This window comes from Vidua macroura, chromosome 2 (genome assembly GCF_024509145.1).
Source record: "Vidua macroura isolate BioBank_ID:100142 chromosome 2, ASM2450914v1, whole genome shotgun sequence".
Taxonomy (NCBI): Eukaryota; Metazoa; Chordata; class Aves; order Passeriformes; family Viduidae; genus Vidua; species Vidua macroura.
Genome location: NC_071572.1, coordinates 31,022,074 through 31,047,376, shown reverse-complemented (window position 1 = coordinate 31,047,376; position 25,303 = coordinate 31,022,074). Strand labels below are relative to the sequence as shown.

General features: G+C 37.6%; 2 protein-coding genes across 5 annotated transcripts in view; one reads left to right on the top strand and one right to left on the bottom strand.

Annotated features, from left to right (window-relative positions):
• Positions 1–25,303, top strand: part of EIF5B (eukaryotic translation initiation factor 5B) — a 36,332-nt gene that overhangs the window by 7,027 nt on the left and 4,002 nt on the right. The window contains exons 2-21 of the mRNA XM_053970080.1: positions 6,907–7,032; positions 7,123–7,210; positions 7,592–8,234; positions 8,696–8,916; positions 9,094–9,244; positions 10,567–10,662; positions 11,541–11,627; positions 13,055–13,138; positions 15,318–15,613; positions 16,231–16,338; positions 16,483–16,593; positions 17,462–17,529; positions 18,674–18,815; positions 20,102–20,233; positions 20,884–21,066; positions 21,192–21,353; positions 22,962–23,093; positions 24,413–24,544; positions 24,654–24,730; positions 24,846–25,010. Coding sequence (XP_053826055.1) covers positions 6,907–7,032; positions 7,123–7,210; positions 7,592–8,234; positions 8,696–8,916; positions 9,094–9,244; positions 10,567–10,662; positions 11,541–11,627; positions 13,055–13,138; positions 15,318–15,613; positions 16,231–16,338; positions 16,483–16,593; positions 17,462–17,529; positions 18,674–18,815; positions 20,102–20,233; positions 20,884–21,066; positions 21,192–21,353; positions 22,962–23,093; positions 24,413–24,544; positions 24,654–24,730; positions 24,846–25,010 — 3,204 coding nt within the window. The remainder of the gene's footprint in view (positions 1–6,906; positions 7,033–7,122; positions 7,211–7,591; positions 8,235–8,695; positions 8,917–9,093; positions 9,245–10,566; positions 10,663–11,540; positions 11,628–13,054; positions 13,139–15,317; positions 15,614–16,230; positions 16,339–16,482; positions 16,594–17,461; positions 17,530–18,673; positions 18,816–20,101; positions 20,234–20,883; positions 21,067–21,191; positions 21,354–22,961; positions 23,094–24,412; positions 24,545–24,653; positions 24,731–24,845; positions 25,011–25,303) is intronic.
• Positions 16,478–25,303, bottom strand: part of REV1 (REV1 DNA directed polymerase) — a 70,881-nt gene continuing 62,055 nt past the window's right edge. For 2 of the 4 annotated variants that reach the window (XR_008435672.1, XR_008435674.1), the window contains 3 exons: positions 17,741–17,791; positions 16,950–17,141; positions 16,478–16,561 (listed from right to left, as the gene is read on the bottom strand). The gene's annotated coding sequence lies outside the window, so the exon portion shown is untranslated. Of the gene's footprint in view, positions 16,562–16,949; positions 17,142–17,740; positions 17,792–21,362; positions 21,965–25,303 lie in introns of those variants that run through there. The other 2 variants (XR_008435673.1, XM_053970084.1) reach the window with 2 other exon arrangements.

Below are 25,303 nucleotides of genomic sequence, written 5' to 3'. Positions count from 1 at the left end.
GGAAGTTATGAAACACTGAACTTGGTGGTAGTTTCTGTTGTCTTTGCACTTTTCTTAAACAAAAAAAAAACCAAAAGAACTTGTTCAGGGAGGACTGAATGCTAGTTTTTTACTTAGTGTTTCATATTCCATGCTTTTAGTCATCTTATTCTCTTGAGATATAAACACATAAGCTGAATAATGAAGAGAAGCTTTTTATCCTGAAATTTTGCTATATCTTTGTTTAAATGGGAATTTTAGGTTGTGGGGCTGTGGTTTTTGCTTTTTTTTTCTTTGGTGATTGGTGATTTTTTTTCCCTTTTTCGGTTGATTGCTCATTTGGTTTGGTGTTTTCTTTTTTTTTAATCTGGGTTATATAAAGGAGACTTCTTATTTTTATAGAATCTGTTTGGGTTAAAGGTGTAGTTCTCTATCTTTTTCTTCAGAAGGTTTTGCTTAGCTGATAGTTATACCACTCTTTTTCCCCAGCCAAACTTGAAAGAGAAGGCATGACTCTTTAATATTAATAATGGAATCATTGTCTTGGGAGCTTCAATGAAAAGCAATTACCCTTTTAGTCAGATTTTACTTCCTTACTCTCTCATGTAATTAGGTAGCTTCACCAGCTTCCTTCATCTATGAAAAATCACAAAGGTGTATTTCCAAGTAAAACTCAGCTCAGTTGAGCTGCTGGACATTTCAAACCCTGTGATGTTGCTCTTGCTGTCCCCAGCTGCCAGCTGTACCTGCTTCCATTGCACTGCATTCTGTGCTTATGGGCCCACAGTACCCATAAGCACACACAGGTGTGTGTTTTCATCTGCTGCTCAAAAAGCATTTTCTGCATGGACTTGTGGCCACAGGCTTGCCTGAGCTGATAAGACGGGAAAATGTGGCTGGGAATGGGCAAGGAAGTAAATTCTTTCCTCCCTTACACCTTAGTTTGAGGAAGAGGCAAGAGGAAGGTGCCCTATTTCTGGGGCTAAGATTTTATTTTTATTCTTCAAGCAGCAGTGGTGGGTTACGTAGCTGGTACTCATGTGGACACTCCTCCTTTTTCTGGGCTGAGAAAGGAGCACAGGTCATTCTTTCCTGAATTTCAGACTGTCTCAGTCATATGTAAGTTAAATGTTTTCAGTGGAGGAAAACCAAAAAAAGAAGCTTGTGGTGTTGATGTACTTTGATAGGCCAAAATGAGAAAAAGGCCGGGGCTTTGTTTTCACGTTTTGAATAGCTTTGCTGAGCCAGCAGATGCCTGCATTTTTCATTTCATAACCCACTTAAAGAACAAGTTGGTGATGTGGGGTTTTGAACAACTAAATGCTTACTTCCAAAGTGGCTTATGTTTTGGCACTGTTTAAACCACTTGCTCTAGAAGAACTTGAATTAGCATTCTGTCTTTCAAACAGTCTTAATACTACAGGTGAAAACAACAAGTATGTCATTCAGCATTGGCAACTTGCTGGTTTTGGATAATCTTGTATTTAGAAATGCATCTTATTACTGGGCTTATGGCTCACATACATGGAGGATGGATAAGGTGCTCTAGGGAAACAATGATAAAGATCTGTCTAGAGGTATTAGTTTTACTTGGTCTAAAATTACTGCAAAACCAAACACATGGAAAGAGATGGCTCAGCTTCTCTTCAGTCTTTTTGAAGGTCAAGGACACTTTTTTTTCTTAAGCAAAGAAAATTACTTAATGACAGTGATGTTCTTCTGAAGGTGGTTAGAAGAGCTGGTGTAATGTAACTGATGAAATATCTCCAAGGTTGCCTCAGCAAAAATGAGTCTTCTGATTATGCAGGAATGTGGGCAGTGAGTTCACAGCAGTGATGCAACTTTCTTGTGTGTCAACTTGCTGACTCTTCTGCCCTTGCACATGCAAGTTTAGTTTCTTTGTTTCAGTCTGTTTTTAATTGTACAGTGTTTTCTTATGTTTCAACTTCACCTTAACAGAGACAGCTGAAAACCAAGCCTAAGTAAAAGATTTTTAGCATGATTTGAGTTAGCATGTTCACTGTAAGATGAAGGCAAGCCTAAGTAATCATATTTGTATTGCTCAGTGCAATGGATCAAAAAGTGCTTGTAATTTTTTAGTCTGTGTCTACACTTTAGTTTTGGTTTCAGCAGGACAGTGTTATCCTGTCAAATTTGTTTGCAAAGATGGAAGTTGGATTTCCAGTAGTTTAGGGCTTGTCTCATTTTAAGCTGAATTCTTCCATTTATTTTCTGCAGTTTCGTTTACCTAATTTCAATAGAGCCAAATTGATATGAATGCAGGCAACACAGCTCCTTTGTATAATCTATAGGTCCACTCTTTCTGTTCGTGAATGGATTAGTAGTTTTTCTTTGCCCTTTATCTCTCTGCTGCCTAGTCAGGATGCCACCTCTGTCACGTGCAGCTGCATGGTGCCTGTTTATAATGAAGTTTTCCTCTGTTTGGGGATATGTATTGTAGGTACTGTAGTAAGTGCACTGGAAGGCCTAATTGTGTGTGTTTTAAGAAAGCATAGGAAGAAAACATGCACGTTTGCTGGTGGTCTTGCTAATGTAATGAGCTTGTCTATTATTAGAGAGTCTGTGAAATGCTCTTGGTTAGGCTTTCCTTCACTAGAACCGGCAGGGAAAGCTGGAGGAGCTTGTTTGGCAAGGAAAGGCAATTATGCATTTTAGCTGCAGAAGTTCACTGAGCAAAGAAAAATGATAAAAGCTTATTAACTCTTATTTCAATAGCTGTAATTCTGTCTTCCTGCATTTGGCTTTGTTTTCCTGGGCAATGCTGAGGAAGTCTTTCAAATTTCCATGCCTACATTTGTCTGTTACTGTCCCATTATATTGGGACAGTATCTGTCCTTAGTATGGCAGGTTCACACTATGAAAATCCCTTAATAATGAATATATTAACTATGTCAGTACTTGAAGTAAGTTTTTAACCTTCCATGGAAGAGAGAAGTGATAAATAGCTGAAGTGTACTTGTAACTGTTCTGATGTACTTTATTAGGGAGCATTAATATTTTTTTGTTATTTGAGAATTGTAGGTTTAAGTCTTGATTTGGAGCATGATAGCTTCTGTTCCGATGAGTGGTGCACTGATGAACACCTGTAATATTGTTGACTGAAAGAAATGGTGGAACTTCAGAACTTAAAAATAATTCTTGCTAATTGTGAACAAGTATTAGAAACTGTGAACTTCACTGTGTGAGAGTAATTTTTAAGCAAAATGGGAAAGCATGCCTGTAAAAGATTAGAGTAAACCCTAGAATGTGAAAATTAGGAGTAACGTTAATTTCAGTATCTGTAAATCAGAGTTTGTGTTAAGGTCAACTCTGGTATCCAGACGGCTTCCCCAGGGAATTTCTAGGTTCTGGTTGTTGCAGGCTATTGCATCAGAAAAATAACTTAATCCAAAGCTGTGCTTGTTTCTCATGTTAAAAAAAAAACACCCCTCAAATAAAACAAACCAAACAATTCAGGTGTTTTTAGTGTTTTTTGGCAGATGTGATGTATTAGCTGAGGGTTGGTTGTTTTTAAAGCTGGTTTCTAGTCTTTAATACTGTTTCCTTGCTGTAACAGCAAGAGAAACACAGCAGAGTTTTTTGGGTTTTTTTCTACAGACTGTGCCTCTATCAGTCACAAGATTTTTTTCCCTTTTCTGACTCAATAGCTTGCAACTGTGTGGGATCTTATAAATAGCAGAGCTACTGGATGTCTTTGTACATCTGACTGAGCAGCGGTAGGTGACAGCTCTTTTATTTCCTAGCTGTTTTAATCTTCACACTGAAAGAAATATAATGCTTTCTCTTATAGGCAGGATTTGGAATTGTAGCTTTATTTGTTGTTGAACATTTTTGTTTAACATGTAACATGAGCAACTTGGGTTGTGTTTTGGGTATCAATTTCTGTTATTGGCCTGATTTGATGCTTTGTTTGTGTGAGAGAGGTTACTGAACTACTTCTGTTGCCTATGTCCATCTTAAAAATCTCCAAACACTTACTTGGGATGGTCTGGGAATATTTGATCCTGGCTTGGTACAGAATGCTGTGTTAGCACAGCATTTAACTTGTCATCCAGTGAGTATCCAGGGATCTATCCTTAAGTGGCTTCTCCCATTTAATACAGGTGTTCATTAGTCTGTGCAGACAACTTGTACTGAAACCCTTTGAGTAGAGTTCTTAATGTAACTCCTAGGGCATTAAGGTAAATATTTTTTCAGTATAAAGTATGTGAATGATTCTGTGTGGTATTTTAAAAATTTACATTACTGTAATTTTGCTTAAATGGCAAAAGGCAGTGAAATTGTGTAGGGAAAATGTCAAGCACTTTTTCTTTTTGATTAGTGATGTAATTCTAAAGAAAAAATATTTTGATGCATGAAATATAGTGATCTCTGTGTACGCGTTATTGATTACTGCACTCTGCTTTAATTAACATGACTTGTCTTTTCCCACTGTGGAGTTTTGCCCTATCTTAGGCACAGACCTCTGTGGAAAAATGTCTGCAGCCATTTTTTTGAATACTGCTTGTTTAGGTTTGAGTGAAGTACACACACCTAATTCCTGTTGTAATTTAATGCACTGAAATACTGCTTTAGCTGTATCAATATTCTTTTTATATCTGGCAGCAAAAGTAGAGGCTGGAATCAAAGTATGTGAATAACAGAGGTGGCTTAGGCTTCACCTGTGAAACAAAGACAAAGGAAAATCAGGGAAGTAACTCCCATCTCTGCAGTGCAGTAGCACTTTGTTTTCCAGATCTCCTTGAGCCTCTTGTGTTGGGGAAATGTAAGGGTTTTTTTTAGTGCCAAAGCATTATGAGCTTGAATAGTCTAAGGTAGTGAGGCTGTGAAATCTGTTTATAAAGTCATCATGCAAAAGCAGTTTGAGGTCAAAATTGAAAACCATATGAGCATTCCAGTCCTTTCAGGTTCCTGTATCAAGCCCTCTTAGGGTTGGACCCTAGTAAAGGCTGAATGAAGACCTTTTGGAGATCTTGGAGAAGGAGGTTCCTGAAGGAATGTTTGGGTTTCTGAAATGTGTGTTGGAGGACTGGTTAAAAACCTTTACAAGAAGTTCCATGGTGTATCTATCAATGCCCATAGGAAATGTGAAACATGTTATGTGTCTAAGTGTAGTGGGTTCCTTATAAAAAGGAATAAGAATCTTCCAGGAGTGGGGGGAGCACCTTCTTAATTTTCTTTTCCCCTTTCTTATGAAATCCTAGTGGAGTATTATTACAGTTTTAAAAGCTAAGGAAATTCAAGATCAGTATGGGAATAAACTTATAGTAATGGAAGACAATGTTTGAATTCCTTGGCTTTCCAATGATATTCTTGCTTGTTAGTTATTATGAGTTGTAGCTGCATAGATAATTGCATGCAGTGTTAATTTTACTTCTTTCTTCACTGAGGCTCAAATACTTGAAGCTTGCTCTGTCACTTCTTAATAAATGGAAGTGTAGTGGAAAGTATAGAGGATTTTTTGGTTGGTTTGTTTGGGTGTTTTTTGTTGGGTTTTTTTTTTTCTTTTTTGGTCAGAAACTACTGACCATTTTTTCAGAAACTAAGAAGTGAAAGCCAAGTTTGGAAAGGCTTTTGTATTGATGCTGCTATTGCAACCACTGGATGATCTTTATTATTATTGTTGTTGTTATAATTCCTAAACTGTTCTTGTTGGTGGATGTTAAAACTTAATGTCTGTCAAGCAGCTTTTTCAGGGTTTGAGATTTTTTTTTCCCTGAAGAAGTTTTCTTCTTCAAAGTTTGATTGAAGTGAGTTGATTTAACAGCAAATAAAACCTTACCCTCTTAAAGCCTGTACCCTGGAAAACATGAGATACCACTGACATCTTTGCTTGTAGCAAAAAACCCATGTGTTTTATGTTTGGACGTAACTTTCTGCTAAACTGCATTGTGAAAAGTCGGTCTTGGTGATAGCCATGTAAAATACGAGCTCTTTAAAGGCCTGGTGCTTTGGTAGCTGAACAACCACATGGTTAAGATCCTGTAGTAAGGGGAGCAGTACAGCCATGGAAGAAGTAGTAGTAGAGAATGTCTTTTGGTGTTTTCAAACTACTTCAAGCTTGGCTAGGACTCAGTCTCCTCCATTAACTCCTAGAGGAAAAGGAGGTAACCAAGTGTGCTTAATAAAATTGATATTCAGCAATTAATGCAAAAACAAGTTTGAGGGCCTGTGTGTAGGCCTGGATATAATGTAGTTAGTCTGACATTAGGGCTCTAATTCTAGGTATAGAAGTGAGTGGCATTTTTATTTCATCTGCTACCCCGATATACAGCCAGTTAAACTGTGTGACTTTTCTTGAAAGACAATAAAATTTTTAGTCTGATGGCAAAGCACAGGCAACTGTTATTGTGAGTTGGAAGCTGTAAAGAACTTTCACTTATTTTCTAATTAAAAATACAGTAGTTTCTTTGTTTGCTAAAGGATGTTTGAAGGAACAGATAAATACCTCTTAGTAGGATCCCCTGGTTGTGAATTTGTGCTTCATTTTTACACTTTGATTGTGGTGGCTGCTTTTCTATCAGAATGACACCTGTGAATTGAAGGGCCGAACAACCTATCTTTTGGAGGACCAAAGTCAAATAGTCTAGTTATGTTCCTCCAAGAAGTTGCATCAAATTGCACAGCTAAACTTTTAAAGTTGGGGTTGCAAGAACTCAATGTGTTTTATTGTTCCACCTCCCTTCAAGCAGACCACACATATGAAGGCTTTTTCCTTCCCTTCCTACTGAGTGGAATAAGGTAACTACATAATCGTTTGTTAAACATGAAGGATTTACCTGCATCACATATATTTTGTGATTGGTTTTGCATTTTGAAACTTTTTTTTTTTAATTCCAATGGCTTCTACTTATGTAGACTTAATGTTTGAACTAGTGATAACCCTGCTTTCCTTTTTCATTTTAGTGCAAAAGATGATATTGATATTGATGCCCTCGCTGCTGAGATAGAAGGTGCAGGAGCTGCAAAGGATCAAGAGCCTCAAAAATCCAAAGGCAAAAAGAAAAAAGAGAAGAAGAAACAAGATTTTGAGTAAGTTAGGGTTTTTTTCCACCTGCCTGATCTTACTCCATTGTCCAAAAACTCAGTTACTGAAGTACCTTAACTTCTTTCTTATTTTAGTGAAGATGATATCCTGAAGGAGCTGGAGGAACTGTCAATAGAGGCGCAAGGAGGGAAAGTTGACAGGGAACAGCCTTCTACAGGAAAGGTGAACACTGAGAGGGAGGTGGGCTTTTTAATAGGAAATAGTTAAAATATGAGACACTTCTGTCCCAGAGAACTTCTAGTTGTAGTGTAGTGGAAATCCTATGTGAAATGTGTAGCTAGCATGCTCTTTTAATTATATTTGATTATATTTTCATAGTAAAAAGTCAGTCATGAAAAAAACCACGTCTCCATGCTGATAATTATTCAAAGCCAATCAGAATAAATCTTACTTGTGGGCTGAAGTATGGGACACTCAGCAGGAGTAGTTATTAGTTTCAAACTTTGTGTTCAATAAGAGAGGTTTTTCTTGATGTATCTCAATGCTTAGCTCATGATGGCAAGTAATTTTTCATGGCTGATTATTGAATTGTTTAATTACCAGATTGAAAATGATAATGAAGAAAGCATATCAAAACAAGATAAAAAAAGAAAAGGAAAGAATAAAAAAGCCAATCTGGAAAATGACTATGACAGTGAGGAAGCGGAAGATAAAAAATCTAAAAAACCTCAGAAAGCTAAACACGACATGCTTTCTGGCAGTGATGATGATGATCGTCAGACACAGCTTAAGAAAAGCAAAGGGAAAACTCAGAAGTCAAATAAAAAACACGATTTGTCAGAAGATGAAACTAACATTAAGAAAAGCAAAGAGCGTGGGGGAGGAGTGTCTACAGGTGAGAGTGATGGTGAATCAGATGAGGTTTCCCAGTCTAGAAAAGGACAAAAGAAAAACCAAAAGCCAAAGTCTGCTCCTGCTGCAGAGAGTGGGGATGATGAAGAAGAACCTTCATTCAAAGTAAAAACAGTGGCTCAGAAGAAGGCAGAAAAAAAAGAACGTGAAAGAAAAAAACGTGAAGAAGAAAAAGCCAAATTGAGGAAGCAGAAAGAGAAGGAAGAATTAGAAGGTGGTAAAGAACCAGCAAAGCCAAAGGAATCTCTAAAAAAAACTGAAGAGAAAGCTTCTCCTGAAGTTACAGCAATCTCTGGCCCTGGGGAGAAAGGAGAGACTGCTGCAGGAACAGAAGGTTTGTAACATGGTTTCTTTAATTTAAATACTGTCATTTTTATAAGACCAGAGAGGTGCCAGGCAGTGAGGATAGTGTGTTTGGTTTATTTTGAATTGTGAATACTAGAAATTTGGTAGCCTTGTCTGCCTCTCTGTGCTGGCTGACAGGCGGCTGTGTTTTCTGGCCTGCAGTTTGTTCAGGTATATGAGAAAACAAGCCAAATGGTGAATTCTCATTACAATATATGATTACAGTTCTGTATTGCAAGAGTACGTTTTCACTTCCCTGTTATTCTGATATTTTAAGACTTCAGGCCAAGACTTTAAAGAGTTTTATTGTTTTCATTATGAAATGTTTATGTAGTAGCCAGTGAAAATATTCCTCATTTGATGTTATTTATCATATTTGAAACATATATTGTATTTAAAGTATCTTTGAAATTTTTGGGGTCTCTAAAAATATGCCTCTTCTTTCTGTAGCTGATGACAATGAGGGGGACAAAAAGAAAAAAGACAAGAAAAAAAAGAAAGGTGAGAAAGAAGAAAAAGAGAAAGAGAAGAAGAAGGGTCCCAGTAAAGCCACAGTTAAAGCCATGCAAGAGGCCTTGGCTAAAATGAAAGAGGAGGAGGAAAGGGCAAAAAGAGAGGAGGAAGAACGCATAAGACGACTGGAGGAACTTGAAGCAAAACGCAAAGAGGAGGTATCGTATATCTCACTCCAAGGATAAAATAAGGAAGAGAGTAACTTTAATCTGTCTGCTTGCTGGTGCAGTTGGTGAATTAATCCTTAATATATTTCTCATAAATAGAATATACTTGGGCAGCTTTTGTGTAAAGCATACTTTAGAGTTTCTGCATGTTTATTTATCTTTCTCTAGGAACGATTAGAGCAAGAGAGGAAAGAAAGGAAGAAACAGAAGGAAAAAGAGAGGAAGGAGCGTTTGAAGAAAGAGGGAAAGCTTTTAACAAAAACTCAGCGAGAAGCCAGAGCCAGAGCAGAGGCTACTCTTAAACTACTCCAAGCTCAGGGTAAGGAGTAGAGTTTACTAATAATCAAAACAAAACCAAACCAAAAAACCCAACCAAACTTTATATCTGTTATGGCTCTGTGTTTATTTTTTTTCCTTTCTGGAACTAGGAGGGCAAGTAACTGCGTGATTCCATGTAAAGCTGCTCTATTGTCAAGGAAGGCAGTTTTTGCCCTCCCTTCCCCTTTATTTCTTAAGTAGGTTTAAGTGCCTGTATTTTTATCTTACACTTTGAATATCCAGCTTTTTAATACAGTCTACTTGCAGTTTAAAGATGTTACTTGTGGAACTTCAGAAAAAGCACTTAATGAAGTGGTGTAGTCTAAGGCCAGGAAAAGCACATGGGCTGTGCTGAACGTCTTGTAAGATCAGTGATCTGGATCTTGTTGAATTAATTCACATGCTTAGTTAGGCAAGTCCACTATATTGCTTCAAAAACAATAGGGCAAGTCCTTGGAGAAGATATGTTTTTCTCTGGGATTTGCCAGGAGTATGTAAGAGCTTTCCTGCTTTTCTGTGAAATATAATGTCTCCATTGGAATGAAGTAAAATTGTCCAATATGTTGTAAGTAAAATGTCCTAAATTGTTCTTGGCAACTGGTTTGTGACTAAAAAAAGAAAGTAATTTGTGGCAGCTGAGTGTATTTGTAGAGTACACTATCTGACACTTTACTAGTAGGTAGATGTATAAATGCAGGAATTTTTGATACCTGAAACCATCAGTATTGTAAAATTAAAAAAAAAAAAAAAAAACAAAAACTTAAAACAGCAACAAACCAAAACCCAAAAACCTGAACAAACAAAACAAATCAAAACCCACAAACCTTCCCACATTGAGGAAAAGGGGAAATGTTATCTGCTGAACAACCTTAAGCATTTAAGACAAGTTCTGCCTGTGAACTACTCCAAATTGTCTGCAACTAGGACCATTGGCAGATGGGTTTGAAGTGATTTTTTGCATAGCAGATCTTAAATTGTTAATCATGATGTATGTGTTTATGGTGTTTTATGCAGGTTTGTGATAACTTCAAACCTGCAGTCATAGAATCTGATTGTTTTGTTTATATTTTGTTTCATTGCCATTGCCTTCCCCCAGTTATCTGACTTTTTTTGAGAGCAGACATGAGTATCTGAAGAACTATACTTAACTCAAGTTTTCTAGCTTTTGAATTCAGACTTCTATAAAAGATAAAATATGCATTGAACCTACTTTCTACTCTTTATTCCTCCATCTTCCAATTTTGGAAAACCTGTTCTCATTTAAACCAAAGGTTGTTTATTAATTACCTGGTTTTTCTTTTTAACAGTTTATTTGCTTTGCAGGTGTTGAAGTGCCATCAAAAGACTCTGTGCCAAAAAAGAGGCCAATATATGAAGACAAAAAGAGAAAGAAGCAGCAGCAGCCAGAAAATAAAGAAGGTGTAGTTTGCATATAGGGATGCCTAATTGATAAGTCACATTTCTGGAAGTATTTCTAAAATAAGCCAGCTAATCTTAAGCTAATTTCATTTCAGGGTTTAGATTTTTTAAATGTTGGGGATGTACAGGGTGTAAAGGCCTTTTACAAATATGATGTTGAATGCTTTGTGTGCATATGTATGTCAGATACAAAGTAGTTCAAATAATAGTGACTTAATTATAAGTCTGAGTTTGTTCCAGGATGAAAAGACATTGATCCTAGTTTTAGTACTTTTAAATTGGAGACAGTTTGTTCATTTACTTTCTGGTATATAAAACCAGTTTTCAGCTCCTGGGTGCAAGTTGTTCAGGGCAGTTCAAAGAGCTTGCATTTTTGAAACCTTGGAATTCATTGCACTGGTAGATGTAGGTTGAATGTGTTAGTTCTTTACTTTTGTGGTTTGTTACTTTCCTCCGAGGGATTACTGTTGCTTTTCTGAAAACTAACCCTTAGTTAAAAAAATTCAGATGTATTTCTTGCTTAGCTGTTTTCTCTTGTTATTTTTTTTTTTTGATATTAGTTACGTGCCTGCTTATCATTTATGGAGTATGTGTAAAGAATTGGAAATTGTGCTTATCTAAATTGTATCTTTAGTTTTCATTTTTAGTGGAACAGTAGGGGAGGTGTGGGTAATTCACTAGTATTACTTCATTTTCTCTTGTCTTTTAAAAAAAGGGAGGAGTTTTTAATGTCTATAACTGACCCATCTTACAAACCTGTTCAACTGCTTAGAAAGCTAAATGTTTTCCAAATAAGCTGGAGTGGAGCTGTATGTGTAGGTCAGTCAATTTGCACTTTGAAAGTATGTAGCAACCAACTTCCTGTCTTACAATTTCAGAAAGTGTGGAGGTAACTTCCCCAGCTGAAGATGCTGTAGAACTGGAAACACCAGTGAAAGAAGAGGCTGCTCTTCCTGTAGATGCAGGTTGGTGGTAATGCTAATAAATTTCAAACCTTTAAGCTTGTGTGTCAGTGCTGCATCATAGTTATCATACCTTGCTGGATGGGGCTGAATGGCCGTCCTTTCTTGAGGTAGTTGCCTTTTTCTTTTTTTTCCTTTCTTAAGGGAGGAACTGATGAAATTTCATGGAGTAAAATGCATGAAGCTTCAAAATGAGTGTGTAAAGGTTCCTTATTCTGGGTGAACTCCATTGTTCAATTGGCTTGGTCAGTTATCTCAAATGAGCACATTCAGTGCCTTATTCACCCCCTTGACTTTTCACTTGCTTTTTAAAAATCTATTTTGTCAACAGTTAGGTGGAGGTAGGGAGGAAATATGCTGCTTCTAGAATTGATAGTGCAGTATTCACAATGATTGAATTTTTTATGCCAGATGCTTTGCTTTCACAAGTGCTGAATGAAGAGGATATGTGTTAGCTTGTGGAAATGAGTTATCAGCAAGTTTGCTGATCAGATTGTTGCCCGCATTTTTGCCTACACACAGTCCATGCTTGGTCAAAATCACATTGTACTGGACTTCTTTTTCTGCAAGGAGACTGTTTCAATTTTTACCCTTATTAAGTCAGACAAATACTGATGAAAAGTGCAGCTTTTGAAAACAAAGCTGAATGTGTCCTGTGATTCTAGCTTGACTTATCTCATGATTGCTATTCCTAGCCCTTAGGAGAAGGGCTCACTGGCATAACACTAGTTCCTAGCTAATATTCTAGCAGTGTGGAACTTAGTCTTCATTTCAGAGAGCTGAAATTTATGACACATGTGCTGCAGCAAATATATATTGTGTAATGCCTCTTTTGGAGAGGGTTGTATGTTTGCATTTTTCCATTCGTCTCTTACTAAGAGCTGCAGTCTTTTCATAAATCTAACTGAATTCCTGCTGAATGAGTATGTTTAATGCTTCTGGAATCCATGGTATATTTATGTTAAGGCACCTGGTGTCATTTTTATAGACAATTTGTATATTCTCACTAGTTAAAATTCTACTGTAATTTGTATTCTTGTTTCTCTGCCACTTTGTTACACATGGTGACTGTTAATCAGGCATCTTCTTGCAAGGATCATGATTGTGGTACAGATTTGTGTGGCAGGCATTATACAGGTATTGGCATGATATGCAGACAGGAACTAGATGAGTAGGTTTCTGTGTCTTTTACTAAAGTTTGTCTAGGCAAAAAATGCTAGCACTACATGATTTTTGTGGAGAGAAATGGAGATTATTTTTTAATTATGTAGCATCTTCTTTTTATGGAACATGGAGATACTTCAATAGAATTATGGTAACAGCATACTTGCAAGTTGCAGTTGTCAGTATGTCAAAGAAGGGGCATCTAAAATATTATCTGTTGCTGGACTGACGTTTTTTAACTTCAGTGTTGGGTTTCTTGGTTTTAGAAGAAAAGGAGGAAGAAGATGAAACAGAAGATGCAGGTCTGGATGACTGGGAAGCTATGGTTAGTGATGAAGATGGAGAGAAAGGTGGGCATGTAAATACCAAATGTATGTTTTTTCTGGTTAAGAGGCTTTGGGCTAAGTTTTCTGTTTCTATAGGAAACAATATTTTACTTAGATTTTTCCTCTGCTCTGTTAGATAAATTGTGAGGTAAGTATGATGATAAATACTTACAAGAACCTCTTCTCAAAAGCAGAGCTTTCAGAAGCTGTGCACATACTGCTTAAGACAATCCTTTGCAAATACTTTTATGTGGAGTTACCATCTAAAATAAATGGGTTGTAATTTTTTTGCCCTTTGTTATGGGAGTAAAAATCCTCTTCTCTAATAAACCATCTCTGTGAGCTTAGGGAAACTTTTTACCTGGTATTGTATTGCTCTAGTAATAATTTCAAAGCTGTAGTATTTTTATTATGTGATTCTGGCAGCATCTAGGAGAGTACCCCTGTGAGAAGTTTTCAAAGAAGTAGGAGAATAAAATGGTGTGAAGGTTAAGTGTGCATGTGCTATAAGTTCTCCTCTACAGGGAGAGGCTGAAAGAATTGGGATTGTTCAGCCTGGAATAGAGAAGGCTCTGGTGTGACCTAATTGCAGCCTGCCAGTACGTAAAGGGAGCCTACAGGAAAGATGGAGAGAGATGATTTACAAGACCATGTAGTGACAGGATGAGGAGAAATTAATTCAAACTGAGAGAAATTGATTCAAACTGAGAGTCGGATTAGTTGAGATATTCGGAAGAGCTTCTTTACTGTGAGGGTGGTGAGACACTGGAAGAGGTTGCCCAGAGAGGCTGTGGATCCCTATCCCTGGAAGTGTTCAAGGCCAGACTGGATGGGGCTTTGAGCAACCTGCTCTAGTGGAAGGTGTCCCTGCACTTGGCAGGGAGGCTGTAATGGTCTTTGGTGTCCCATTCAGCCCAAACCATTCTATGATTCTATGATGTGCTTCTTTGAGAGGCAGGTTTAGAAGAAGGGAAAGAATTGCCAGAACATATATATTCCGTGCATGTATGCCAAAGGCCATATTCTGTGTGTACTCAACAGCAATGTTTATGGGAAACTTAGGGCTGTGCTACAGTGCAGGGATAACTTCTCAGATACTTGCTTCCAGTGGTGGAGGAAAGTGTATTTCTGTGAGCCATCCTGAACAGGAGTTGAATACTGGACTTGGTGCTTCCTTAATGTCTTAATTGTTTCTTATGCTTAAAGACTATTTATTCATCAAGTACTTGTCACTTGCCTGTGCTTCTGACACCTGTGCTTTTGAGTGTAATACTTGGCATACAGATACATATACCAGAATGGATTTAATTCCAGCACAGGTATGTTCCTCTGGCCCTTTTGAGTTCTAAGGGCTGCTCGCCTTCTTGAATGTTTGTTTTAGTCTGGCACCACTGTCCTGGAGAGGAGATAACACTTCTTACTGCTTGGATTTGAAGGCTCTGCCAATGGGATGCAGAAAAGGAGCCTTCCTGAGAATTAGATTTAGTGTATTACTAAGCTGATGGATTATGAGTATTGCAAGGAAATGTTACTAATCTCTAAGAGCAGTGAGCCTGCAAGCAGTGTTGTAAGAAGGAGAATCCATGGTTTTAAAGTGATCAGCTTGCCTTTCATGATTTTACAGGTGATTATAAATGGGAAACTTTCAAAGAAATAAATTCTTTGTTTATTGAAGAATTCATATGAAAAATGCTGATCTCTGAACAGTCTAAAAAAACTTGAAGATGAATTTTTTTTTTAATGGGCATAAAGAGACCATTTGTTCTGATTATTATGTGTGCTTAAATGTGCCTTCCTGATCAGTAGTGTACAGAACCCATATAGTAATGATTTGGAGTATTTCGGCTTTATTAAAAATGTGTTGGTGCATTATTCCTTTATGAAGTGCACGTGACTTTAAAGAAAGTCTGAATGTTTGCAAATAATGTTAAACATAAGTGTGCTGATAATACCATTCTTCACTCCACCCTAAACTTGCTTTCTTTCTAGATTTGAAACACAAGCCAACAACTCTGAACATGAAGCGCTTTTTTGCCTTTTTTTTTTTACATTGGAAGTTGAAAAATTATCTTGACAAGCACTTATTGTAGAACCTACTCTCAGTCCTCATTCTTCTCTAGTAGTCTCTTTTGCTTTTTGGTGCCATCTCCCCCCAGAAGTGTGAACTTAATAAAGAATTTTTACTTTACTTTTTTTTTCACAGAGAGCAAACCTGTCCATATTGAAGTCAAAGAACAAAATGAAGTGGAAGATGAAGAGGAGGAAGAAGATGAAGAGGAGGAAGAGGAAGAAGAGAGTGAAGAATCTGAAGACAGTGAAGGCAGTGAAGATGAGGATGAAAAGACTTCAGATGAGAGAGAGCCAGACTCTCAAGCTATTGGAAAACAATCTATGGAAAAAAAGCCTAGCAAGGAAATTAGCTCTGATTCTGAGTATGACTCTGATGATGACCGCACTAAAGAGGAGCGTGCTTATGACAAAGCTAAACGGAGAATTGAGGTATTAAAATACACATGCATTCTTGTGTTGTATAACAAACAGATTAATTTTCAGTTAATTTTGTCAAATTTTTCAAAATGGTGGTTGTGTCAAGGCTAATATTTAAGCAGGTTCAGAAATTGTATTAATTAAGAAAAAAACCCCTTGGTTTTGTGTGAAGATAAAGTATTTGTTTTTTGGTAACTTGACCACAAAGATGGCAACTTCAGGGTTGTTCCCCTTCACCTCTATATCCCTCCTGGAAAAAGAGGCTTTTATTTTTTACAGAGATATTTTCAAGTTCTAAAAGATGTGTCTAAACTGTTCAGTGCTTTCATAGCTGTTAATGTTTTTGGTTTCCTCACCCAAGGTGCTTGTTCAGAATGCACCTTCAGCAAAGCTACTGTTAGTGGATATAGCAGCTTAGCCTACTAGATTGTAACAAGAACCAACCAAACAAAAATGTAATTGTTAGTCAAAATTTTTTGATTTACCAAAAGAGGCATGACAGCCCTTAAATTGCCTTGAAAATGTAAGTCCCACATCTAATTCTGTGTTTGTATGTATGTAATCAAGTCAAGAGGTGAGCTGGGGTTTTTGGTTTATACTCACCAAATTTTTATGTGTCTTTTACATAGAAACGACGAGCTGAAAACAGCAAAAATATGAACACTGAAAAGCTCAGAGCACCAGTTATCTGTGTCCTGGGGCATGTAGACACAGGCAAGACCAAAATTTTAGATAAGGTAAGGTGTGGAGTGTGAAAGCACTGCCTGTACCTCTTGTTCATGCATTTATTTTTTTGGTTGAAGACAGAAAGAATTAGAGAGTGCTCAGACATAACTTTAGTCTCTTCTATGTAAGTATTTCTAGTCTTTTTTTGTCTTTAGCTCCGCCACACTCATGTGCAGGACAGTGAAGCTGGTGGTATCACTCAGCAGATTGGTGCAACTAATGTTCCTCTTGAAGCTATTAATGAACAAACCAAGATGGTGAAAAATGTAAGTTACAGCACTTCAACGATTGCATCTTAAAAAATATGGAATGTAGACTAATAAAGGCCATGTGAGATTTCCTGACATGGACAGATGCACCTCCTCCCCCACCCCCCAGTCTCTAATTTTGTGGTTGATTGTTTTTTAATTCCTATCATGTCCCCAGCAAAGGGAAGGCTGTCTCATTTCTCATACTTTTGATTTCAGTTAATGCATTGTTGTTTCTTCAGAAAAATATGCAAATACTCTTTACTGTGTTCTGGGCAGTGCACATATGTACACAGACTGCTTACTTGTCAGTATTTTGATTGTAAATTGAGACTCTTGAAACCTCTTGAGTATATTTTGTATTAAAAACTTACCCTTTGCTGTGTATGCTTAAATTTGGCCAGTTTCTGGGTGATGAATTTTATCATGTTACAGAAATAGTAACTATTCTGTAGCATTTGTTTTGGATACTATATCCTGTTTTGCTTGCAGAAGCAGCTGACTGAAAAGCCTTGGGGTAGTAATGGCTTTTTCCAAGATTTTGCTCAACTTAGTAAACCTGTAAACTTAGGGGAGAGAAGAAAATCATCAAGATAAGGATGGTACATCTCACTACCTTGATATAGTTTTTCTTCTGTAGGCTTCCTTGTCTTACAGATTTTAGCTTAGCTTGTGGCAAGTTGGCACCTGGAGGAATGTGCTGCATCACTTTTTTTAATGTTGAAATGACTGTTGACTGATTTGGTTTATAGAGGGTGCTGGCCTTAAAATATGTATCTGGACTTTTGAAGTGCAGGCTGTCAGTAATGTTGCCAGCTCTTATTTTGTTTCTTTTTTTTTTTTCTTGTGTAATCTCTACAAGATGTCTAATATTTTGAAATATTAGTTTGACAGAGAGAACATAAAAATTCCAGGCATGCTGATAATTGACACTCCAGGACATGAGTCTTTCAGGTAACATTTTCTCACAATGTTGTACTTCTCAGAACTGATGGCAAAAGCATCTGGAGATATTGTGGAGATATTCTTAGCAAAGTGTGGTCTTTGCTTAATTCATTGTTTTAGTTCTCACTTGAAAAAAGTCCGACAAAGCCAACTAAAAGTAGAGGAATTAAGTGGATTTGCTTCATTTGCAGGTGCTTTTTATATCTGGTTAATTGCTGACCTTTTATAGCTGATTAATTTTCTGTCTTCGTGCCAATTGAGCCATGAATATCTGAAAAAGCATGTAAATAAATAGTTAGTGTAAGAGGAAAGATGGAAGCAGGAAGCTAGCTGGAGGAAAAAAGGTGAGGATTTCAGGTGACCTAAGTACGCTGCTATGAGAAATTAAAACTTTTTTCCTAGTCTCTCATTCATAGCGTCCCACTTAAGGTAACTGAGTTTGTAAGACTGGAAGTTACTAATTATACAAGTCATCTGAGTCTTAGCAGAGATCAAATGCATTCTAGGAACACCAGTGGCATACAGGCAAGCCACTAAATCAGCTTTTAAGGGTAAAACATGACATGCATAACAGAACTCACTGAGATCTTGGGTGAAATCTCGAAACAGAAGGATTAAGACTTTGATGTGACATTTTTCAGTAAAAACCTTTGTAAGCATTGAATTGGTAATGTTCAGATCAATACCTTGACATGGTACCTCTTACAGCTCTCCATCTTCTAGCCAGGTTTTGTTTGGCAACAAAGATGTGATAGTCTCTTTACCTTGTATTGTATAAAATCGTGATAGTCTTAGTGTTTATGTAGTATAAAAAAAGTCTTGTTCAGGTTTTACACTCCTGCATTTCACTTTAACTTTCTCAATTGTTGCTCAGAAAATGATCAGAATATATCTTACATTGTAAAAATCTATAATAATATGAAAACTTTCAGGATAATAATATCTTAGTTTTGCTTACACATTTTTAATGAATTTTGTTAAACAAAAATTAAAAAGTGCCATTTGAACAGTTTACATTTTTGAGGGGAAATAACTGATGAGCTTTAGCTTTTTGTTTGTCAGTGTAAGTTTGACCTTCTACTTGGTGTTTTTATAAAGGTTCTGTTGCTAAATGACTGACTTTTTTTTTTTTTCCTGTCTTTTAATGTCACAGCAATCTAAGAAATAGAGGAAGCTCACTTTGTGATATTGCTATACTTGTAGTTGACATCATGCATGGTTTGGAACCACAGACAATTGAATCAATAAATCTGTTGAAATCAAAGAAATGCCCCTTTATAGTAGCTCTCAACAAGGTAGGATAGATTTTTATCCTAATAGTTATCCACTCTAATGCTGCATTTGGCATTTTACAATTGTCTGCTTTCTTCCTTGAACTGGAATTGTTTTGTGTAAAATCTGAAGGGGTGGTTCTTGGGTCCTGTGTGTTGCATTTTTCTTTGTCCTTGATACCACAATGGCTCTATGGGAGCTTTGCAGAACAATCAGAACTTCTTGAAGTCCTGATTGGTAAATTTTGTTGCCTTATGTAACTTCTGTATATGATTCACACTTCTGGAAGTTGTACTTCAGTTGGGTTTTTTTTTTCCTTGTGCCTACTTATATAGATTTGTGTGCATTTTCTGAGAAAATTCCAACACAAGCTTCATGTTGACGAGTCATACTTTAGCCACTGATACTGGTCAGTTTGACTTGAAGACAAGCTGACCTTAGGCCATGGAGCAGTAATGTTGATCACTGGTGGGAAGTGTTTTGGGCTTTGCTATATTAGATGGAAAATCAGCCAGTTATTTTCTGCCCTGTTTTTAGAAATCTTGTGCATGAGAAAGTATGCTGCCTGTTTGTGATGACTCAATGAATTATTTTATATATATATATGGAAATTACTCATGTCCAATGACTTTGGAAGCCATCTGACATGCTGATGGAGAGCTGTCAGAAGGCTATTCATGTGCAGTGTACAAATTGCAATATACTTCAAAAATGAAAGGAGCATTAAGATTGAAGGTGGTTGGAACTGAGGAGGCCATTATCTCTTTGCCAAAACCAGCTACTTTTTAAAAGAATGCGAACAGCCTCTTGGATGGAAAGGTGTCCAGGCCTTATGGCAGAGTAGTAGAGAGCTCCCTTTCGGTCAGACCCTTCTCTGTAGCAACATGGGAAAGAGTCCATATTTACCAGTAAATTTTAGATGTTCTTTGTAAAACTGGCGTAGTCTCTTTTCAGGAAAAACCACAAACACCTCAGTGGTTTTGGGTTTTTTTTTGTATGTATGTGAATCTATAAACAGGTCTCTTCTAATGTTTTATTTTAATCTTGATGTAATTTATGCATATAAACTTCTTCCATATGAAAAAGATTACTATAGCTTGATTTTTTAAAATCTGAAGTAATATTACTATCCTGTAATATTGCCTGACATAAACAGAGCTAAATATAGGAGCTAAAGAAGACTTTGCTTACTGGAGCAGATATGGCTGGCTAAGTTGGTTAATAAAGTATTTCTCACTGATGATGTGGCATAAGCATAAAGACACCTTTTAGTAAGCTGCATAAGATGACATACTGTTGTATTTTCAAGATTGATAGGTTATATGACTGGAAAAAAAGTCCAGATACAGATGTAGCTATCACCTTAAAGAAGCAGAAAAAAAATACGAAAGATGAATTCGAAGAACGTGCAAAAGCTATCATAGTGGAATTTGCAAAACAGGTAGGTTGGAATATCCAAGGTTCTTTGCTTAAAAGTGGTAGTAAAGAGGGGTGGGTGTGTGGTGTGGTTTGTGTTAGTGCGTGGTTTTTGTTTTGTTTGTTCCCCTTTCCTCAAAACAACTTGGAATATCAAGAAAACTGTTGCATCTCTTCTGACACATTGGTATTAATCTCTCATAAACCGAACTTTGTTGTTTTTACATTTTGCATAATTTTAACTGCTCCATCCTTACTGCTGGTTTGGAGAAAAGTAGCTAATTGCTGTGCATGGTCAATGGAGTCATGAATAGCAGATGGAGTTTTCTGTTACTGTTCTCTTTCTCTTTGGGAATAGCCTGAGAGAATCCCATCTGTCTCTTTCTCTTGGATGCTGGCAGAGTATGAATCACATCAGTTCTGGGAACTTCCTCTGTTGGTGACATACAATGCTGTCTAGAAGCTAGATGGGGTAATTAGCTTTGTAGAATTATCCCACACTGCTTCCAAGTATGGTTTGAGGCTTCATGTTCCATAGCGTGCTGTCAGTAACAGTGTTGGCTTTTTAAATTGGGATTTTAAAAATGCAGTGGTATTTGCCTGGGGTTGAATGTTACTGTCAGTACTGATGTGTATATGTGCTTTTCCCTATGTAACTGTTAATCCTGTTTCCAGGGCTTGAACGCTGCCTTGTTTTATGAGAATAAGGATCCCCGCACTTTTGTTTCTCTTGTACCTACCTCTGCTCACACAGGGGATGGCATGGGAAGTCTGATAGCTCTCCTTGTTGAGCTCACGCAAACCATGCTGACCAAGAGACTGGCTGAGTGTCAGGAGCTGAGAGCTCAAGTCATGGAGGTAATACAGCAGCTCTTTCTTGAAATTCATATAGAAATTTCTCCCTTCTTCTACCCTTCCTTCTGGTAAAAAATGTGTGTTTGAAGTGCTTAAATAGGAAGTGACTTTTTCCCCCTTTCATTCAGGTTAAAGCACTGCCAGGCATGGGCACTACCATAGATGTTATTCTGATTAATGGACGTCTGAGAGAAGGAGACACCATTATTGTTCCTGGGGTAGAAGGTCCTATCGTGACTCAGATTAGAGGTCTGCTGCTGCCTCCTCCTATGAAGGAGCTACGAGTTAAGGTATGGCAGCTGGTTACTGTACTGACATTTAAAACCAGGAAAAAAATAGATCAAGTTTTATAAAAAGAGAATGTAGTAGAATGTGGTTATATTAATGGTATCTAAAGGGGGCTTCAAGGAGAATGCAGGGGACATCTGGTATCTTTTGTGAAAATGTTCTTGTATGTTCCTGCTGGGGTATGTGTTGTCACAGCAGTGGCAGAGAGAACGATCAAGGAATTACCTTGCAAGGAGGATTAGGGTGTGTATGCTTTAATAAGGGATTCAAGTATGTGGCTACATGTGAGAGGGAAATACTCATCTTAAATGGAAACTGGCATGTACTGGTACAGTGGCTTATGAATTAAAGTTATAATATAGAAAATATGGAAGTGTTTTTTTAGTAACAAAAACCATATACACTTACATTTGAGAAAAGTGAACACATGACTTTCTAAGGCTGCTTGGTGAGCAGCAGTGACCAGGAATTCTGCAGAATCTGCAGCCTGTTGGTGTTTTCAAGAGCTGTAGATTCTGCTGCCTTAGTCCTGTTAGCCTGAGGAGAGGCCCTGAATTTGAAATCCTTCCTGCATGACTTTCCATGAAATGAGAAGGAGACACAGAATAAAAGGCTGGAAAAAATTAATTTGTATATTAAGATTAATGCATGCAATTCAAAGGTGATGAAAAGAGCTGCTTTGATGTTTCCTGTTTAAAAGGGAAGGAATAAATGTCTGCACAGACGTACTTTAATAAGGCAAAGAAAACCAAATAGATAACCTAGGTGAATGTAATAGGATAGGCCTTTCAGGTTTGGGAACCCTGAGCTGTGGAAAAGTAAACCTAGTGTAGCTGTTAGGCTTTTTTGAGGCAGGCAGTGAGGATGCATTTTAATTCAGCTCATTCATTTGGAATTGTCATCCTTGAAATAAGACTCAAATTTTTGGGGTGGAGAGCTAAATGATAGAGGTTTGCAGGAACAAAGTGCTTATTGAGGAAGGAAGCTGCCTTGCAGTTTTAAGAAAAAGATGGGATGTCTAAATAAAACAAATTAAGAAACAAACCAGAAAATCCTTCCAACATCAATTTAAAGTTCTTCAGAAATAACTGATTTTGTTATGTCTTAGAGCCATGCCCTGGGTGTGAGATCTTTGAGGTTCCCCTAGATGGGGAGAGAACCTGGGAAACTGAACACGTAATTATGCACATGAGAAGGCTGGATGGCCTCCAGTGGGGAGAGTGAGACAGCCCTTCCTGCAGAGAGGCTTGAGCTGTGTGTCAGCTAAGCCTTAGTGTTTTTGTTAAGCTGTTGGCATCTTCCCATCACTTGCCTATGGGGCTGAATTAGTGGGGTTTTATTAGTGAGTAGCTGCCTATTTTGAGTTGCTTGCTTTTTTCTACTGTATGTTCCTTTTTGGCCCCCTTCTCTGCTTTTAGAAGACATCCCTGTGCCCTGCCTACCTTGGTAGGGGTGCAGGGGGTATCTGAAGGGAGAGGAGCAGGAGGACTGAAACGTGCAAGTGCAAAGCAAAGATGATCATGATGAAAGCTGCACTTCACTGCTCCCTGCTGTGTTCTTCAACTGCTTAACACAGAACTCTTTGCTAGTGTGTATATTCTCTTTTTCAGAACCAGTATGAAAAGCACAAAGAGGTTGTTGCTGCTCAAGGTGTGAAGATTCTTGGGAAAGATTTGGAAAAAACCTTGGCTGGTTTGCCATTGCTTGTAGCTCATAAAGAAGATGAAGTCCCAGTTCTCAAGGTGAGGTGGCTGATGTTGAAGTACAACACACTGAGGGTAACTTGAGCTCTCTGGTGATGAAACTCACCAGAAATGCTCTCAAATGTTGAAAGCTCAGTTTGCAAATAACTGGGTTTTTTGGTTTAGTTGTTTTAAAAACTGTTCCAGTAACATGTTTTAGCCTTGTGCCCATGTGAAGCTTTGGTGGTGTGATGTTTTTAGTATCTTGAGCATAATTTTTTCCCTGATATTTTGCTGTGGTGTCTCTGCTGCTAGAATAAGGTTGGAAAACAAGTGTCATGGCATAGTTTGACTCTGTTAATTACTGATTTGGTATTTGTAGTAATTTATGGATATATTCTAATCAAATTATATTAGGTACATATCTACTAGTGGAGTTCTGCAAACTCTCCTAATTGCAATGCTAATTTAAGACTTTTGCAATAAATTTATTTTATGACTAAAATGGTGGAAAGGCTGTAGCTATCCTAAACTCAAAACTGCTCTGTTTTGCCTTCTCCAAAGGCAGGTAGATAGCTTGCTAATTTACTTTTAATTTACATGTTGCTATTTTACTTTTAATCATAGTCTTTAGTCTTCTGTCTACTTATTTGTGCCTTTGAAGGGAGGTTGGGAGGTTGAATTTTTGGGATGTCCACACACAGACCTTGTTGCTGGGTCCGTACAAGTATTTACTTCAAGTGTACTACTGGTAGTAGATACACAATGGCTAAAAGTCAATGGCAAAACCCAATCATCTGCCAGAGGAAGAGACTTAAGTGTTTGAGGTTAGAAGGCATAGGCTCTGAAAAAATGTGGGTTTTTTCACTTCTCTAAAAGCAACAAATTGGCTTTGCTGCTCTTGCATCCTGTTTGGTAACCAGGCCTAAAGAGTGTTCAGGATCCTTTCCAGCTCGTGGTTTTAGGTGTCAGCTTTTGTCATTGATCCTCAGGCAGCTGAAGGCATTGCCACACAGTGTGGGCCGTGTGTTTGCTTAGCCTTGCCAACAGAAACTTGTAGTGCTGGGAAAGTGATGTGTAGTCTGCAGAGAAATGTTACCATCTCTGAAGGTGGGCATCATTATATGATCATCTTCCTACAAACTCCTCAGGTCTAGTTCAGCTCAGGCTTTTCTAATGCCAGAAACAGTCAGTATCTCACAGGCTGTGTTTGATTTACACTGCAGCTCTGTCACTTGGGACCTATCACCATGGCTGTTGCATGTTTTCAGCAGCCCATGAACAGGAAGATTTTGTACCCTGAGGCATAAATAGCAAGAGAACTAAAACTTGCTTTTTTTTTTCTCCTGTTTTGGTTTTTTTTTTTTTTTTCCCTAAAGGATGAACTAATACATGAACTGAAGCAAACGCTGAATGCAATCAAATTAGAAGAGAAAGGTGTTTATGTCCAGGCTTCTACTTTAGGCTCTTTAGAGGCATTACTTGAATTTCTTAAAACATCAGAAGTGCCAGTAAGTACTACTGTGCTTTGTCTGATGCCATTGATTCTGTGTTTAGTCAGTAAATGTTTCCTTTTCACTCAGAGATTAGTAACTTGATTTTTGTGGTTTTCTTCAACAGTATTCAGGAATTAATATAGGTCCTGTCCATAAAAAAGATGTTATGAAGGCATCAGTTATGTTGGAGCATGACCCACAGTAAGTAGCTTTGCTTTACTGCGCTGATAAATGTGCAGTGGTGCTGCAGGCAGGCCTGGCCTGCTCTGGGTTTGTGGTGAGCCTGGTGAACTGTTGGGCTCACTGTTCCCTGCAGGTACGCCGTCATTCTGGCATTCGATGTGAGGATTGAACGTGACGCACAGGAGATGGCTGATAGCTTAGGAGTTCGGATCTTTAGTGCTGAAATAATTTATCACTTATTTGATGCCTTCACAAAATACAGACAAGATTACAAAAAACAGAAACAAGAGGAATTCAAGTAAGTGTGAGCAGTTGTGTTCTGGATGTTTCCCAAATAAGTGTCTCTCTTATTTTAGTATAAATGAAGCTGTATTTAACTACTGGTTTCCTTATTACTTAGCATTTGGTTCTGATGGAGAGGGAGGAGAGGAGGAAAATGGTAAGACAATAAATTGATCGTTTTCAAGAATTCAGTGCTCCAGTCTAATTGTTTAAATCTGGATTAGGCTTAGTAGGGTGAGAGCTGTGAAAGCTGTGCAGCAGATGAAGGATTCAGCTAAAACTGTTGTATAATACGGAGTGTTTTTATTG